The sequence below is a fragment of the Pteronotus mesoamericanus genome, unplaced genomic scaffold, assembly GCF_021234165.1.
Source record: "Pteronotus mesoamericanus isolate MK-2021 breed Mesoamerican mustached bat unplaced genomic scaffold, CSHL_Meso_final contig_75, whole genome shotgun sequence".
NCBI classification, from domain to species: domain Eukaryota; kingdom Metazoa; phylum Chordata; class Mammalia; order Chiroptera; family Mormoopidae; genus Pteronotus; species Pteronotus mesoamericanus.
This window is the reverse complement of record NW_026555249.1, coordinates 11371490-11388178: the sequence shown is the minus strand read 5'-3', so window position 1 is coordinate 11388178 and position 16689 is coordinate 11371490. Positions and strand designations below refer to the sequence as shown.

The window sequence follows — 16689 nt, the reverse complement described above, 5'->3', positions numbered from 1 at the left end:
AATAAATAAATAAATAATTTAACTTCGGGAGAGTCAATCAGGAAAACCCCCATTTCATCATATGCTTCAGTCAGCTAAAGCTGACCAGACTTGACAACAAAGCACAGTTGGATCAGGCTCTTTGGCTGCACTGCCAGAGACAACGGGTGGGTTCTGTTTTCTGGATGGGTGGTCCACTACCAACAGCCCAAACGTGGCAAGCGGTGGTGCCTCTTCTTTCTACACGTTGACCCTGGTAATAATCACTTGCTCTTCCAACACGAATTCCTTCTATAAATCTTGGTCAATTCAGATTGTAATAAACTTAAAAGAATCTGGGCATAGAATTCTGTTTAATACCAAAAGCCACAAGGAAAATAAACAATGAAAATCTAGAATGAAAAAAGAAACTTCTTTATTTAGAGAAGAAGACTTTGGTAGTGAAAATTTGAGTATCCTTGCTTATGGCATGTGACTGCCTACCCCTCCTCCCCGCACAAGTACATGGGTGAACATGAAAACCTGACCCAGACTAAGCACATACGATTCTCCCTCCTGATATTTGAAATGAATGTCCAGACATCACTCCTTATTCTCTTTGAGTAGCTGGAAATGAAGTGATAATAACTGGGCAACTGCGTGGAGGCTGCCTTTTCTTTCCAATTGCACTGGGGCGGGGCGGGGGGCGGGGGAGGGAGAGAAGGGAGAGGAGAGAGAACGCTGAGGCTGAGACCAACAACGGAATGAAATTTCTTACAGGATTTTGACATCTTTCCAATTTCTCATTTCAATTTTTTATCCCTCTTTCTGCATTTTGTGAGATATCATCATGACTTTATAGACAAATTCTTCTTTTTTATTTCTTTTTCTTAAGCCAGCCTTTGGTTTCTGTTCCTAGCAATCAAGAGTTTTAACTGAAACGAAGGACAAGTGAGGTAAGTGAAAAGGAAGTAAAAAATATATAAAGAGACCAAATAATAATTTATGGTTTCAAGAATCCTAAAACCAGTCTCAGAACTAAAATGAGTGTTAGGAAAAAGTCATTTGTCTCTGTTCCACATTACTTTGCATTAGTCTTTAGCTTGGGTGGGCTGAGCAAAGACACAGGAGATGCTAATTTGGGGGGTTTCAGTGGTCTGGGATACGTCAGATTTCCTACCTCTTCCAATGTATAAAAATAGTTATTGCAACCTTGAAATGTGATCACTAAAAATACCTGAGAAGATATTTTAAATTTTGGAGACAACATATATTACGTTTGAATATACACGCTCTGAAATGTTTATTTAATAGCCCATGAGACCGCTGGATTTAGGGGGACCCAGAGTGAGAAAAGGCACTTCCCCGAGGCCGGACAGTGGCACAAGCAGCTCTGCCCACTGGAAGTTACGGCCCAGCACATTCAGCAGCACTCAAAGGTTCTGTGGCCGTGGGGACGCTGTGTGGCATTCCTGAATCATGTCCATAAGAGCGTCTCCGTGCAGGCCCCTGTGGTTTTGGAGCAAACTCTGTCTTCTTCTACCGAGAAGTATTCTTTGGAAAACATTTCCTGGTTTGATACTGGCCCCTGGCAGCACCCCGATGCCTAGCCATGAGACATCAAGAGACAAGGCAGCTCACTTGCCAACCATGAAGCTATGTGTTAACTAGCCCATCATGAAGTGGAAGTGGTGTGAGAGCCTGGGCTCAAGCACTGAATTCATAAGTCATCTGCAGGAACAGAGCTCACACTTCTGCAAGTCTCTTTCCGTAGTGCTTCCTCCCCCTCAATCCAATCGAAGGGTCTCAGGGAGGTTCCTTACAGCCGGTTGACTAAAGAGGGAAAAATTCAGGTCTGCTACAAATGATTTTGCACAATATGCTGGCACCAACCACATTTACAGTTACAATCAGGATTGTTCTAGAAAGACAGGAGTGAAGGAAATGCTTCCAATGGTCGGAAATGTGAGAAGTAATTTGGCTGTCCTTTTTTTTTTTAGCCTCCTACCAAAACCTTCCTCAAACGCTCCAGGCAGGTTATTTCCCCCTTGAGCTCCCATAATGCCCTGTGTGTAGAGCTAATGAGGACTCATTGCTGCAGCCTGCGTGGGTATCTACTCGTTTGACCCTGGGTCAAGAGTAATCTTGGGGGCAAGAGCCTCTGTTGCACTCACATCCTCTGCATCTAGAAAATTCTTGGTGCATATCCGGTGCTCCCTCAGTGTTCTTAAAACCTCGCAAAGGTGTTGGCTCCTGGATGACTGTCTGTGGGCATGTTTGGGCCCGGGACCAGGGAGGCGTGACAGGGAAGCACTGTGGTGCAGACAGAAGCCTGGCTTTGGAGACAGAGAGAGAGCCCGTGTCTGCCTCTCACAGGCAATTGACCCTTTCCTCAGCGAGGAGCCTCCCGCACGCAGCTCCATGCCTTCACCCTTCAACAGTGAGGGAAGGCAACGCTGGCCTTGCACTGTCTCACCCATTGCCTGGGGTCGGAAGGGGGTGGGCAGGAGACAAAACGACCTTGTGGAAGCGGGGCAGGGCTTTTCTGAAGAAGTGAGGGAATCGCACTTGGGTGGTTTGAAGAAGGATGGATTCTCGGAGAGAAGGGTGGGGAAGGTGAGGGCTTGGGGGTCTCTATGAGAAGAATCCCTGTTAAGGGTTTACTTTTCTCACGTGTGTTCATGAGCTTCTAGAGATAAAAATGAAATTTCCCTGATGATGTTGTAATTCTCTCTAGTTAATCATAACCTTAAAAAATTTAAATACAACATGTTATTTAAATCAATACATACCCAAAATGTTACTATCTCAACGTGGAATCAAAATAGAAATTTATTAATGAGCTATTTTCCATTCTTGTTTTTGAACTAAACCTTAGAAATCGGGTGTTTATCTTGCACCCACGGGACACATGCGGCTAGTGCTACCATATTGAACAGCATGCTTCTAGATTACCTGCCCACAACCCTTGTTTCAACAAATGGAGAAACTGAGGCCCAGTGATGGGCACTGGCTGGCTCCCGGGAATGTAGGTTGTTGGCTTTTCCCACTGTCACCCTCCGGTATAAGGCATCCAAGGTGTCCCACTGCCTGCGGAGTTGCCGCCAGCCCAGCTCCCCTCCCCAACCTCCCAGAGGAGGGGCTGCCCCACACGGATCAGGCCTGCAGTGGCCTGCGCAGCCTTTCACTCTACCTACTTATTTTACCGGCCTGCGATTGTCCTCCGAGGGAGGTCAGCAGGAAGCCCCGGGTTCCCAGGCGTGGAGGGAGGACTCGGGGTCTGCCTCTTCTCTTGCAGCCCCCTGCACAGAGTGGTTGGAGCGAGACCATGAAGCACCGCCTTTCTGCACAGACTGGTTTGGTGGTGTTTGGGTGAATAAGAGGAGCGGAAAGTAGAAATCAGTCCGACCCGCCCCCATTCACCGTATCACTTGTTCAAGGAGGTCTATGTGGTCCGGTTCCGTTCAGTGGCCAGCAGCAAACTTGGAACAAAGGGGAGGGGCACAAGGCGAAATCGCCATCGCCACGCATTGACTCCGAGGCAGGCCTCGGGCCATCTCTGTTTTCCCCAGATATTCATCTAGGTGGCTATCCCCGAAAGTCTGGGAAGACAATGCTATATTGTGTAAAGATTAGCAATACTGAAGGTGAACTGTCTGGCTGGATTACTAAGAGCTAACTAATTGGCTGCCTTTTGTTATCATTATCTGCATCTGATCTGGACGCTATGATCATGCGGCGGTAGACTGCACTGAGTTGCCGCAGGCGCTCTGGAGCTAGGGTGCTTGTGCTTCATCCGGGCTCTCATGTTTATTAATTTCGTGAGTTCAGTCAGGTTCATTATGTGTGCCTCAGTTTCCCTATCAGTAAACTGGGACTAATAGGAATAGAGCATTTACCTCACAGGATTGATGTACGGATTAAAATAAGTCCGTGTATACCGAGGCCTTAGAACAGTGTCTGGCACATGATCAGTGCTTAATAGTAGGTAGAAATACTCTCTAGCCATTATTAAAAATGTCCTCCATTGGATGGGATTAGAAGCTTGCGTATACTCAGTGGTGTGCTGATGCCGCTGATATAGTCTTGTGAGAGCCGATTGCACAATCTCTTCCCAACTTCGTGTTCAGTGACAAAACACTGATAGCTGAAAATCAGCCACATTGGGAGTACTGACACCATGGAATTTGGCAAATGTTCCACATCTAGAAACAACTCCCCTCCTGGAGAACTGCTTGTGAAACATTTACTAGCACACCGCTGGTCATGTCGATCAGAAAAAGAGCCTTCTATCTTTAGCAGGTGATTCTTTGGATCCATGGATATGATATACCAGTTCTCCATTTTCTCCACACTGTGAATGGGATCAGAAGGCCCCAACCACCCCATTAAGCACTGTTGAAGTTTACATAGTTCTTAGACTACCGGACTAGTCAAAGGCTCTGTGTTTTTGTTCTGGCTTCATCACTTGCTAGTTAGTTAATTCTAGAAGAATCTCTTAGGTTTCCTGAGCCATGATTTTCTCTCCTGTAAAATGTTAAAAGAAATGTCTGACTTGCCTATAAGACAGATTTGCTATGTTTAAAAAAAATACACATGAAAGTGCTCTATAAAATTAGAATCCTATGCAAATCTCTTTTGTCATATGATATCATCTGAAGGAAAGTTAATGATACGAACCTTTCCACTTTGGAGTTTCGATTACAGCACTACTGGGAAAGACAAAGTGCATACAATTTCCTGACAAATTACTTCATACTTACAGAAAATGCTGGTAACATCTCAATGATCACAGAGCAATCATATAGAGTCTTTTTTTAAAAAAATCAATAGAAAATTGCTTTTCTATATAACCCCACAAAGACTGCTTCCTGGGACTACTGTGCAAAAATCTATTATGTTTGAAGTTCTGTCTGGATGATTTTTTTAAAAAAAAATTCAGTAGACAGCAGTAAGGAGTGAATTATTTTTGTTTAAGTGAAACAGATACCTGTCATTCTATAGCTCCCACCTCAAGGGCTTCTCATCCAGCACAGGGCACACTGATGGAGACTGCGAATTTGCTAATTGCTGCTTAAGTTCCATGCGTTAATCATTCTCCTCCAGTCTTCGGCTGAAGAGGGGGCAATTCAAAGTCTGTCTCAGCCAAGAGATAGAAATTCATTGTCCCAGAGAAGACAAAAAATTCCCTGTGACCTCCAAGTTCTTAAAAAATGTCATTCCGTATATGAGAAAAAGAAATGTGCCTGTGTTGCACTGAGAAGAATCTGTAGTTTTTTAAAATCATGCAACTGCTTTGCCTTTTGTTATGATTAAAAAAATGTCAATTTATAGCCAACATACAATATTATATTACTTTAAGGCGTGCAACATAGTGATTAGGCATTTATATAACTTATGAAGTGATCACCTCAGTAAGTCTAGTACCCACCTGGCACTACACATAGTCATTACGATATTAGTAACTATATCATCTACACTGTAGTTTACATCCCTGTGAGGTTTGTTTGTTTGTTTGTTTGTTTGTTTTTACAACTGCTAATTTGTCCATCTTAGTCCCTTCACCTTTTTCACCCAGTCCTTCAACCACCCTCTTATCTGGCAACCATCGATTTCTTCTGTGACCATGAGTTTGTTTCTGTTTTGTTTGTTTTTTTTTAGATTCTACATATAACTGAAATCATATGGTACTTGTCTCTCTGTCTGACTTGTTTCACTTAGCAAAATACCCTCTAGGTCCATTCATGTTGTCACAAATGGAAAGATTTCATTCTTTTTTTTATGGCTGAATAATATATCATCGCACATATACACCACATCTTCTTTATCCACGGATCTATTGATGGACACTTGGGTAGCTTCCATAACATGGCTAATATAAATAACACCGCAATGAGTATAGGGGTACATACATCTTTTAGAATCAGTGTTTTGGATTTCTTTGATAAATAAACAGAAGTGGAATTGCTGCATCATAAGGCAGTTCTATTTTTAATTTTTTGAGCAATCCCCATATTGTTCTCCAAAGTGGCTACACCAATTTACATTCCAACCAGCAGTGCATAAGGGTTCCCTTTTCTCCACATCCTCACCCACACTTATTGTCGGTTGATTTATGATGATAGCCATTCTGACAGGTGTGAGGTGATAGATACCTCATTGTGGTTTTAATTTATAGTTCCCTGATGATTAGTGAAGTTGAGCATTTTTTCATTGGCCACTTATATGTCATCTTTGGAGAAGTGTCTATTCAGGTTCTCTACCTGTTTTGTAATCAAATTGATTTTTTGGTGTCAAGTTGTATCAGTTTGCTATATATTTTTGTTATTAACCCTTTATCAGATGTATCATTCATTGGCCAATTGATCTCCCATTCAGTAATTTGTCTTTTCATTTTGTTAATGGTTTCCTTTGCTGTGCAGAAACTTTTTAGTTTGATGTAGTTTCATTTGTTTTTTCCTTTTGTTTCCCTTTGCCTCTTATTTCTGAGGAAATTTTATTGAGAAATTACGTTTAATGGTTTCATGTAAAGATACTTTGTTCACATTCACCTGAAATCTATTGTGACCTTATTTTGGTCCAGGCCTGCTAGTGGGTCTAATTAGAGCAGCTTTTCCCAGTATTAACAGATATAATAATGGGTGCTCCTTTATCATATTTCATAGTCAAATAAATGGGGAAATAATATTAAATTTAATCAGGATTTTTTCTTTCTTTCTTTCTTTTTTTTTAACTGTAGATGCTTTGACATGCTAATATGCCCTCTGGCTCTCCCAGAGGCAAGTGTAATATGAAGTGTTTTCCAAATGTATTTGATCATGGAATCCCTCATTTAGGAACATTTCAGGGTACAGGTACAGCCCAGAACACGTTAGCAGACCCACCCTCGGCATTGGCAGGTGCGCTAACAACCAGAGTCTGACTCACTGCAGGTGGTTCAGCGAACAGAGTGATCCCTGAAGGCTGGAGGGAATGGGGAGTGAGGGGAGACTTCTCGGAGGAGGCATCAGAGCTGGGCCGAGAAGGGTGAGGTGAATTTCAGCAGGCAGCACTGGTAAGCGGGGGCTTTTCAGGTGGGGATATGAGCAAGGACACAGATGGGAGGGGACACACCTTGTTCATGGAGTGGCAAATATCTCTTGCTATATTTGCAAGGGGGTTTTCTTAGGTTCTGGTAAACATCCCCCTGCTGGCCACAGACCACAGTTGGCCCCAGTCTACTCAGGAGAACGTCGGGCAGGAAGGACGCAGGACAGGGCAGCACCAGGCTTTCTGCTTTATAGTTGTAGTCATGGCAACAGTCCATGCAGGTTGTTTATACAGCTGTCCAGTGTTTTCTTTCCTCTTCTCCCCAAATGACAGCTTCTGTGCAAAGGAAGGAGTCTTACTGGGCAGGTGAAGGGGTGCCCCCAGGCTTGGAAGCTCTATGCCCCATTGGAGCCAACAGCTCTCATTACAACCCCGTAGGCGTTGCTTCCAGTGTCCCCACTGGGGACATGCGCAGTTACAAGAGTCGCCACACTCAAGTCAGAAATGTGGTTTCTCTCCAGGTATTTGGAGTTTCTCCCCATCCAGATGTAACTTACCAGTCAAAGATCATTTTAAACATGAGCAATTTTGCCTGTGTAATGTAGTTGACATAAAGCTCTTATTAGATGCCCAAGGGAGCAGGGCTTGAATGCTAACCAAGGTTAAATTCTTTCTCAGAAGGTGTGCCCTTTATGCTCAGCTCTTAACTATTAAGCCTGAAAAGATGACTGGGCAAATTGTGTGGGATCTTGAATTTCACACTGAGAAGCTTGGATTTAAGAAACGTTTAGTTTTTCCCCTATTTCTTACGCTAAGCAGGGAACATGAAAAGACACTTCATATTTTGGTGTGAAGCTAGGTACATAGGTAAATATTGCAACATATGAATAGATTTCAGTGTTTGTGTCTTAGAACCCTTGAGAAGTTTAAATGTGGGAACACATGGGTAACCATCTTCAATGTGACATTAATCTTCTGAAACAGAGAGGACTGCGCTTTTTCAGTAGTTTCCCTTCACTGGTGATTCCCTAAAACACCCACATGTTTGTGTGATAGACTTCTAATATCACAAGGCTGGTTTAGCTTATGCAAGAAACAAGTATCTGATGCTTAAAATGGTGACCCTTTGTTTTGTGCACAGTGAAGCAGCGTGGGTTCTAAAATCTTAGTGAAAGAAGAGACATAGTTTTCCAAACCGTCTTTCCACAAAAGAAAGCCAGCATCTGAGGCCTTGCTGTTGGTTCTTTCAGGTACTGGCAGCTCCGAAAGCAGAAGGCAGCAGGTGGAGAATTTTTTTCCCTGTATTGAAGGTATTACCCTCCGGTATTATGAAAAGTCGTGGCAGTTTGCGTGCGACTCGCTAAAGCAGTAACGAATGACTCAGTGTCCTTTTCAGGCCCCGACGGACTCCGGCCGCCCAGGACCCCATGCCTGCCCAGGAGGCTGCGACTTGTTGAAACCTGCCTGGTGCCTCCTGGGGAGGAATCGAGGCTGCCCCATTTGCATGCACTCAGGCTCCTGCACTACCTACCTCACCGCTTCCCTTCCAGGCCTGACTTCCGATCTGCTTCCCACGGGGACAAGGAGCCAACGTGCCCGTGGCAGCGGGAGAGCTGATTCCTTTCGCCAGGTGACATGTTCAAACTAGAAATGTAGCTTAAAGACTCAGGCACTCTCCCCGCCAAATCCTCCCCACCCCACTCCCTCCACATACCACACAAACTCAAATGCATCCAAAACAGGACTCTAAGGGCCCCAGAGGGCGCGGTGTTACGGTTGGGCTCCTGCTTCCTCACAGAGAGATCCGGAGATGCGTCCTCTGCATCGCCATATTCCAGCACAGAACACAAACCTCCACACCAGTTGTCTGTGCATTTAAGCCGATCCCACCAAGGTCCCCTTACAAGAAGTTCTTTTTACAACAAGAACTCACAGCATGCAGTCAGGGTTAAGATGCTCTGTGGGTGCGTGTTTGACAGGAGACACAGACCATCAGGAATCCAAGAAAATAAATTTATTAAACTTTGAAGGAAAAAAAAATCCACAGACATAAAGAAAGTTAAATATATAAACTGCAGGACACAACTAGTCGTACTAGTGAATAATGGCTTGTGTGGCCAGCAAAGTACCAAAATGACATTCTGAGACTGATTGAGGTATTTAGCTATTTTTGGCGATAGAAATGTTGTCAGCCTATTGTGAAATAGTAAGATAGTTTCCCCAAACACACAGTTTTAAGTTGAATTAGGTTCTACATCGATGAAATTTTATATGAAACTAAATTATGTAGCTCTGAGAGAAAACCATAGCAGCAAAGTAGCGGAAAGTCTATTAAACATCTATTATTACAAAGGAACATGTTGCACTTTAAATACCCAATTCAAGCTTTTCACTGTCCTTGCGAGAAAGAGGGAATTTAAAATTATCAACCATCAGGCTTATTTCCTAAAAAGGCCTATGCTAAATGGCAAATACTATTTAACTTAAAGCTAACTTTGAAGTTTTATTCACCTTTAAAAACATACTTAAAATGAGAAGTATTCTTCACTGAGATAAGATTCTTCTCCTTTTGATAAACTTCTTGGGGAGCTACCCCGCTGCTCCTAAGAATGCTGTTTAGGTTACAAAGGTGTTGAACGACAACTCATAAATGACTCAGGCCTCTTGGTTTTATTCTGACTACCTGCTTTGAGGCCAATCCACTCAGAGGGGAAATAAAAAACGGTGAAACTTCTTTTACTTCTTTAAATAAATCCTATACAAGGTTGGGTGAGGAAGATAGTTTCTGCTGTTGGTTTGAGTAAACTTTGAGTTATCTGTGGGGATTTAAAATCTTGTCTCTTCTGTGTCTCATTACCATAAATGAGGAGTATGTGTCTGGCTATATGCTGTGAAACAAAAACCTATTTCTTGCACTTTTTATCCCATCATCTGGTTAGCTTCATTACGACCTGCTTCGACTTACAAAATTCTTCCTGTACCTTATTCCCTTCTTGGGTGACTATAAAAAAAACCAGGCTGTGTTCGAGGAGGTCCTGGGCTTTCCTCTCTTGGTCTGCACGCACTGAACGCCACAGTTCGCACACAGCATCCTCGTCAGTGTGAACTGGCTGCAACTTCTACTTCTCTTAGTACATGGTGCTCTGACATGAACCGAAATTTGGGGAAGAGAGGGTTGTTTGTTTGTTTTCTGGTTCATGAAAAGTTGGCCTGTGCAAACATTTTAAAAGATGTCTAAATGAACAAAACTGATTTAAAAAATTCAGTTAAGACGAGCATGTTCCAATCATTTGGGTGACCACAATCATTTTAGAAGTGTTTAAGGAGTTTGGGAGGTATAAAAAGGGCTTTGTAAAAAACTAACTTGTCTATTTGTTCTCTTGAGGCGCGCTGACCAAAGCCTTCCATCAGCTTCAGGCCGCTGCTGATACATTCCTCAGACGGGTCTGCGTGCCCTTTAGCAGTGGGTTGTGTGATATAAAATAGCCATGCTTGAAGTGTAAATATTAAAAATATCTTCATCAATTTTATGCCAAAATAAAATTTACATATCCAAACTATTTTTTGTCTTCGTACTTATATTCTTAGCTCCCAATCATGTAAAAAAAAAAAAAAAATTAGCCTGTGCTATATTGTGCATTTGATTTTCCCGAATTGCAAAAGCCACCTGATTGTTCGCTTTTTCAAAAAGCATGATTTACTCTACATTAAAAACACAGCTGTTCAATGCATAGCATCACAAAATTAACACCCACAATAACAAGACAATCACTGCCACTAAACAGTCTTTGAGACAATTCTTTAAAATATTTACAATTCACAACAGGAATATCTATCTGATTAAGTGTTCTTATTTTTTTTTAATATCGTGTTTCAACATTTCAGGAAAAGGCATTTAGAATCCACACTCCCCCACCCCAACCCCACCCCCACAGCCCAAAAAACGTTTAAACATTGTTTTGGTTTAAGCATTCAGGCCCCAGCCCACTCTTTGCCATTAAATATTTAGCTCACGGGAAATCAAAGAAAGGCTACGGCATGAGTTTGTTCAGTTGGTCTGTGCTCACATAGCCACACGAAGAGAGGAACTCCTTGTCGGGCAAGGGCAGGGCGGTGGCGTTGAGCAGGAGGCCCTGCGGAGACTGAACTATGTGAATGGAGGTATAGTCTGGGACGGGCGCCTCCGAGCCCGGGGCCTGCTCCGCCGACCCAGACCTGCCCGCAGTAGTGGTAAGGCTTTCTGTGGTGATGTAAATGTCTTCCTGGCTAAAGCTGGGCTCTGCGCGTGCATCGGCCTCCACGGGTGGGGCCGCCGCGATGCACTTCTTGGCGTCTGCCTCGCAGAAGTAGGCGTTGTCCATGATGAAGTTTGCTTGGCAGAAGGAGACCACTTCCGGGTGCGTGTCACACTGGGATATCCCTGCCTTATTCTTTTGGCCCGGGGACAGGACCACACTCCCTGCTGGTGTGATGTCGCTAACCTGGGCGTAAAAGTCAATGTTGGCCAGTGAGCTCGGGTTGCTGAGCTGAGTATGGGCAGCTGGATGAGGCGACTCAGCCTCACCGATAAGAAGCGGTCTTGGTTTGCTTTCCTGGGCTAGGATAACCCTGGGCTCCTGAGTAGCAGGGAGAGCATCGCTGAAAGGTGGGTTGTTTTGATTCTTCACGTCAAGGCACAAGAGATCTGCTTCCCCTTTTAACCTCTGTGGCTGAGCAACCTCTGAGGTACCATCGCCCATGTCACCGGCCTCAAAATCAGCCTCCAGAATGTCTGGGTCATAACAGCTGGTTCGTCCGGAGTCGTCGTCCTTCGCCCCAAGGATATGAAGTGATTTCTGATGGTCATCGCTCAGCAGTCTGTCTGTGTCTGACCCCTCAGTCTTTTCATCGGGATCATCAATATCCAGCTCAATGAATTCAACCCAAGAGTCATCATTGTAGAATTCAGGTTTATAGCTGTCATGAACAGCTAAGATTGTGTTCACCTCTTCTAATTTTCCTTCCTAGAAAACAGGAAGAAAAATGAAGATCTAGGAAAAGAAACTCATAATGGTTAAGTGATTTAACAAATAACATTAAGAGACTAATTATGGTTGCAATAAAGACAGCAGTAGTAAAACAAAAAATACATAATAGTGAATAACTTTTAAATATATGACATCACTTAAGAGATGTAATATTTAAAATTTTTTTCCATATAATAAAAAATATAATAGTAAAGAACTTTTAAATATATAAGACATCAGTTTAAGAGATGTAATTTTTCTCCAGAAGGGGTACAAAATATGGAATGTATTACATATAGCTTGCAAAAGCTCTCAACACAAGACAATGTTCTTCAGATATCATTTAGTGTTATCTGTAACTTAAGTAAGTTAATTACCTTGAAGAGATCTGGATCAATTCCTTTAATCTTTGGAACAGGAACTGGAGGCAGAATCAGCATCTTAATCCTTGAAGACAATTAAAATTTTGATTTGATATATCTTAAAAGTTGCACATTCTCTTATTTCAAAAGACAGAAATAAAATATTGGCAGTACAATGACTTATTTCAAATTTTTGGTATTTTGTAAGTGGAATATGAGAAAAAGAAGGAAAATATTGAGCAGTAAATGAAAAGGAAAGAACTACGGAAGAGAAAAAGAGCAAAACAACAAAAAAAGCCCTTATCTGAAGTACATTTAAACAAAATGTGGCATTCCTTTTATCTTTTTTTCCCTTCATGTTTTTGTATTGACAGCCAACATTAGTATCTGGGAGTGAGAAATTTCATTCCACCTAAAGCCAATTTCCATTTCAGCTATAAGAAAGGTAATTTTGATGTGTACCTCACCAGTACTTTGCAGAAAAAAGGAAGGGAGGGAGGGAGGGAGGGAGGGAGGGAGGGAGGGAGGGAGGGAGGGAGGAACACCAGTCCACAAGGAGCCAAATTAGGGTGGACTGGGTAAATTTGCACCTCAGCTCCCATTAATTGTAAAATTATGCAAGGTGACCTCACTAACCACAGTGCCACTGTGTGGTTCACTTCAGCTGGGAAGACTTCATTTGACCTATTTCTAATCAATCAGTAAGAATTTATATACACAATTCAATTATGTACTTATGTTTTCTATGTGAAAATTCCCTACTTTGTAAACACTTTGTAGGTAAATTTTTACTTTAAAATCAAAACAGCATCAAATAACAAAACATAGATCTGCAGGCTGAATCTGGCTCTCCGTCTGCCCTTCTGTTTTATGCGGGTTCCGTTCTTTCTTTCCTGATTCATAACAGCTCTAAGGCTGGGCACAGGTCATACGGTGGGAACAACAGGGAACAGAATGAAGATAATCTTGGCATGAAACTGTGTTTGTGACTTTGCTGTCACTTTATTTAAATTCAAGTTACAAGTTTTGCTAGAGTTGACTCAACTCTCTGGATTAAAAAAAGAAAAAAAGAAGAGCTTGGATTGTGGACTCACAGAACTTCAGGCAAAGGCAGGGGCCTGAAGCCTTTCTCGACCCTGAGGCTCTGGGGAGGCTGGCGCGGCTGCGCCTTCTAATTACCATTTTAATAGTTAGAGCCACAGGTTCCTCCCCTCCCTGCTGACAGAGGCGGTTCTCCCATTTCCTACTTTCATTAAAACGTGAGCATTTAGACAATGACAAGTGCTTTTTATGGGCAAATGAAAGAAAGAAATTAATTCTTTTCTACAAAGAACTTACTCTAGCACAGGAAGTTTGGAAGTACAAAAAAGATTTCTAAAAATTTTACAATTTGGTGATTTTTGACCAAGCTTTATAGTGGAGACCTTCATTATTCATAGAAAACACTCTTTAGGCAGAGGTTAATATATTTTGTTTGGAATCCTATTTTTGAGAGTAATATTTTTTCTTTGAAATATTATTGGCTAATATAGCTCAACTACATAATAAATTTACTTAGGCTTCACAATGATTCAAAATCAACAGCTAATGTTAAGAGTGAATTCCTTTATATATACATTGTGGATTTATCAGCTGCAGTTACATACAAATTAGCTCTTCAACTGAACCGACCCATGAATTCAAAATAATCAACAAAATAATTTGGCTCCTTTGTTGCTGGTTGGTGTTACTTAAAAATATAAATTGCCTGAAGTTCTAAAAATTTATTTTTTTTAACTCACTTTCCCCAAACAAGTAACAGCTGTGTTTGTAGAACAGAAATGTTGCTAAAAAGTTAGGGACAAAATGAAATGTTGCAGAGTGAATTTTGCTTTCCCATTGAGTGACGTAAGAAACTGGAGATGATACCCTACTGATAAAAGCCCCGCCTGCCTTCACCCGGGGACTTCGAGCCTTGACACGCTGGAACTCCGGCTGTGTGAGAATTCTTCTGTCTGCTACAAGTCTGTTTTGACTGACAAATGCTATACAACTTCAAAAAACAAATTACAGAGCTTTTACCGTGTATTCACAGAGACCCTATTTTGACTTGTGAGGTCTCTTGGCGTCAGCTGGAGAACCTGTCTTCTGTTCTGGGCAGGGTGACCAACCCTCCGGAACTCAGGGATGTCCCAGGACACAGGACTTTTAGTGCTAAACCCAGGAGAGTCCCAGGCAAACCGGATGTGTTGGGGACCCTAGTTCTAGGTGAAGGGGCAAGATTAACTCATGGGACTTTAAAAATATTCTAAATATAAGAAAACTGGCAACCAGTACCAATAATTTACCTATATTTTGTATTAAAATTTCTTGTAGTCTGTACTGAGCTTTTTTTTTTCTTCTTTTTTTTTCCAGGAAGAAAGAGAGAACTATAGATCTTACAACTCACGGGAAATTTAATGGTCACATAATGGAACATAATACCCATGAGAACGTGGAGGCCCAGATTGGTTAAGGGACTCAAACAAGATTGAATGCAGTGGCAGAATAATACTAGGAATCCTGGTTTTTAACTCCAAAACAATGTAGAAAAGAATCTCTTCAAACTTAGAATTTTAGCTGTGTTGACAAAAGCAGTTGAAATAGCAAATCGTAAATATCCAAATAATTTAACGAAACTTGAAATTACTTGAAATTGCCATCATAGGAAATCTGAAAGCTTTATTAGATTGATTTATCTAGGTGGCTTTAGTTTGCCACTTCCATTTGCTTGAACACAGGACATCGTCGAACAGCCAAAGGCGCGGTGCTACCAAGGGGGTCCCGGATAAATGTGTCACTTGGTCAGGACTTTGAAGAGGCGAGGAGGGAGCTCTGAGCAAAGAGCTTTGCTAAGGAGGTGCACGGCACAAGCTGTGCAGTCAGCCCCCAGACTTCCAATGTCGCACGCAACTCCTCAGCCAGAACGAAAACCTGTGAATTCTCTTTGACAGACACAACAAGGTGGTAAATGTATAACTGGAGATTAACGTTTTCCTGGGTCAATTAAAATTTTCACTTATGATTCGCAGAAGAAAACACCAATTAACAAATAGAAATACACATGGGAATCTAAGCAACTGGTAAAAACATTAAGGTAGATTATTTCACACGTACCTTTGCTGTTTAGAAAATATGAATAAAAGCAATATCACTGTTAGCCCAAATAATCCAAAGATGATAAGAAAGAACCACGGGAACTGGAAATCTGAAACACACGACAGTATCTCACTCACAGGGTTATGGAGGGTTGATGTTCACATTTAATATCGCCTCATTTGTATTCATCTAGTGAAGTCAGTGATTTCACTTGATAACCACTGACACAGAAGGCAATGACTGAGAAGCACTTTCTGTGCCAAGAACACTTTTTCAAATCCTTTCACATTAAAAAAATCAGAATAAAGGTTAAGCACAATCCAAGTTTAAAGGTTAAGTACAATCCACGTTTATAAGAAAAAAAAAAATCTGCTCTAAGCATCCCATGTGATCGGGGTACGGAGGGGTGGGTCATAAAAATCCCGCTGGTTAACACACGACTGTACCTAAACGATGTCTCCTTGGTTCCGTTTTTAAAAAGGTCTGGTGGTATTTTTAATCCTCCAGACTGAAGAGCTATCAGAAAAACTCTGGCAGCAGTGTTTACTTCTGAATCATGACTGGAAATTTTTACACACGCAGGGCAATTATTTCACAGCTTCAAAAACCTCCTTGGACTGAAGGTGGCTGTGAGGGCTTCCTCCTTCAGAGTGTAGTCAACTTTGCAGCAAACTTGGGGGAATCTGTTTGCAAAACTTCTATTCCTTAAAAACAAGTGCCTTGAACCTGGTTCCCAGTATTCTTACTACACTGGCAGAGATTAACTGTGTTTTAATTAAAAAGGACAGGTGAAATTTACCTTAATGTTGCTTTATTAAAAGTAGGCTTTTATACTGTAATATTCTTTTCTTATTTTAATTTTCTTGTTCAGTTATTAAAATCCCCAAGGGAGAAGTTGGGGAGAGAACATTTGTATCTTGTGGCATTTATAGTTTTGTATCAATGGCATATTCAGGAACATAATAGAAAGCAGGCACTTCATTTCCACATTCTTTTAACATGGAAGGAAAAGCCAGTTTAAAAAAACAAAACAAAACGACTATGTTAAGTGAATTACATGCCATCACAGTAAGAGTAAAGGGTGTGTGGCAAGCACATTTTTAAAACCAGAATGTCATTACATCAAATTGTTTGAAACAACAAGCCTGTTAAGTAGGGCTTAGAAAAAAAAACAGAGTTACAGACATTTTGACTCAGGTGTTGTTTAGTACCACGAA

The 16689-nt window shown here is 41.7% G+C and overlaps 1 protein-coding gene across 7 annotated transcripts in view; it reads right to left on the bottom strand.

The window, feature by feature from the left end:
• Positions 1–10921: 10921 nt before the first annotated feature.
• The window catches only part of GHR (growth hormone receptor), a 217121-nt gene continuing 211353 nt past the window's right edge, over positions 10922–16689 (bottom strand). For 6 of the 7 annotated variants that reach the window (XM_054583980.1, XM_054583985.1, XM_054583986.1 and 3 more), the window contains exons 8-10: positions 15491–15581; positions 12371–12440; positions 10922–11990 (exon numbers count right to left, since the gene is read on the bottom strand). In XM_054583980.1, the coding sequence (XP_054439955.1) occupies positions 11019–11990; positions 12371–12440; positions 15491–15581 (1133 nt within the window). In that variant the 3' untranslated portion in view covers positions 10922–11018. Of the gene's footprint in view, positions 11991–12370; positions 12441–15105; positions 15319–15490; positions 15582–16689 lie in introns of those variants that run through there. The other variant, XM_054583987.1, reaches the window with a different exon arrangement.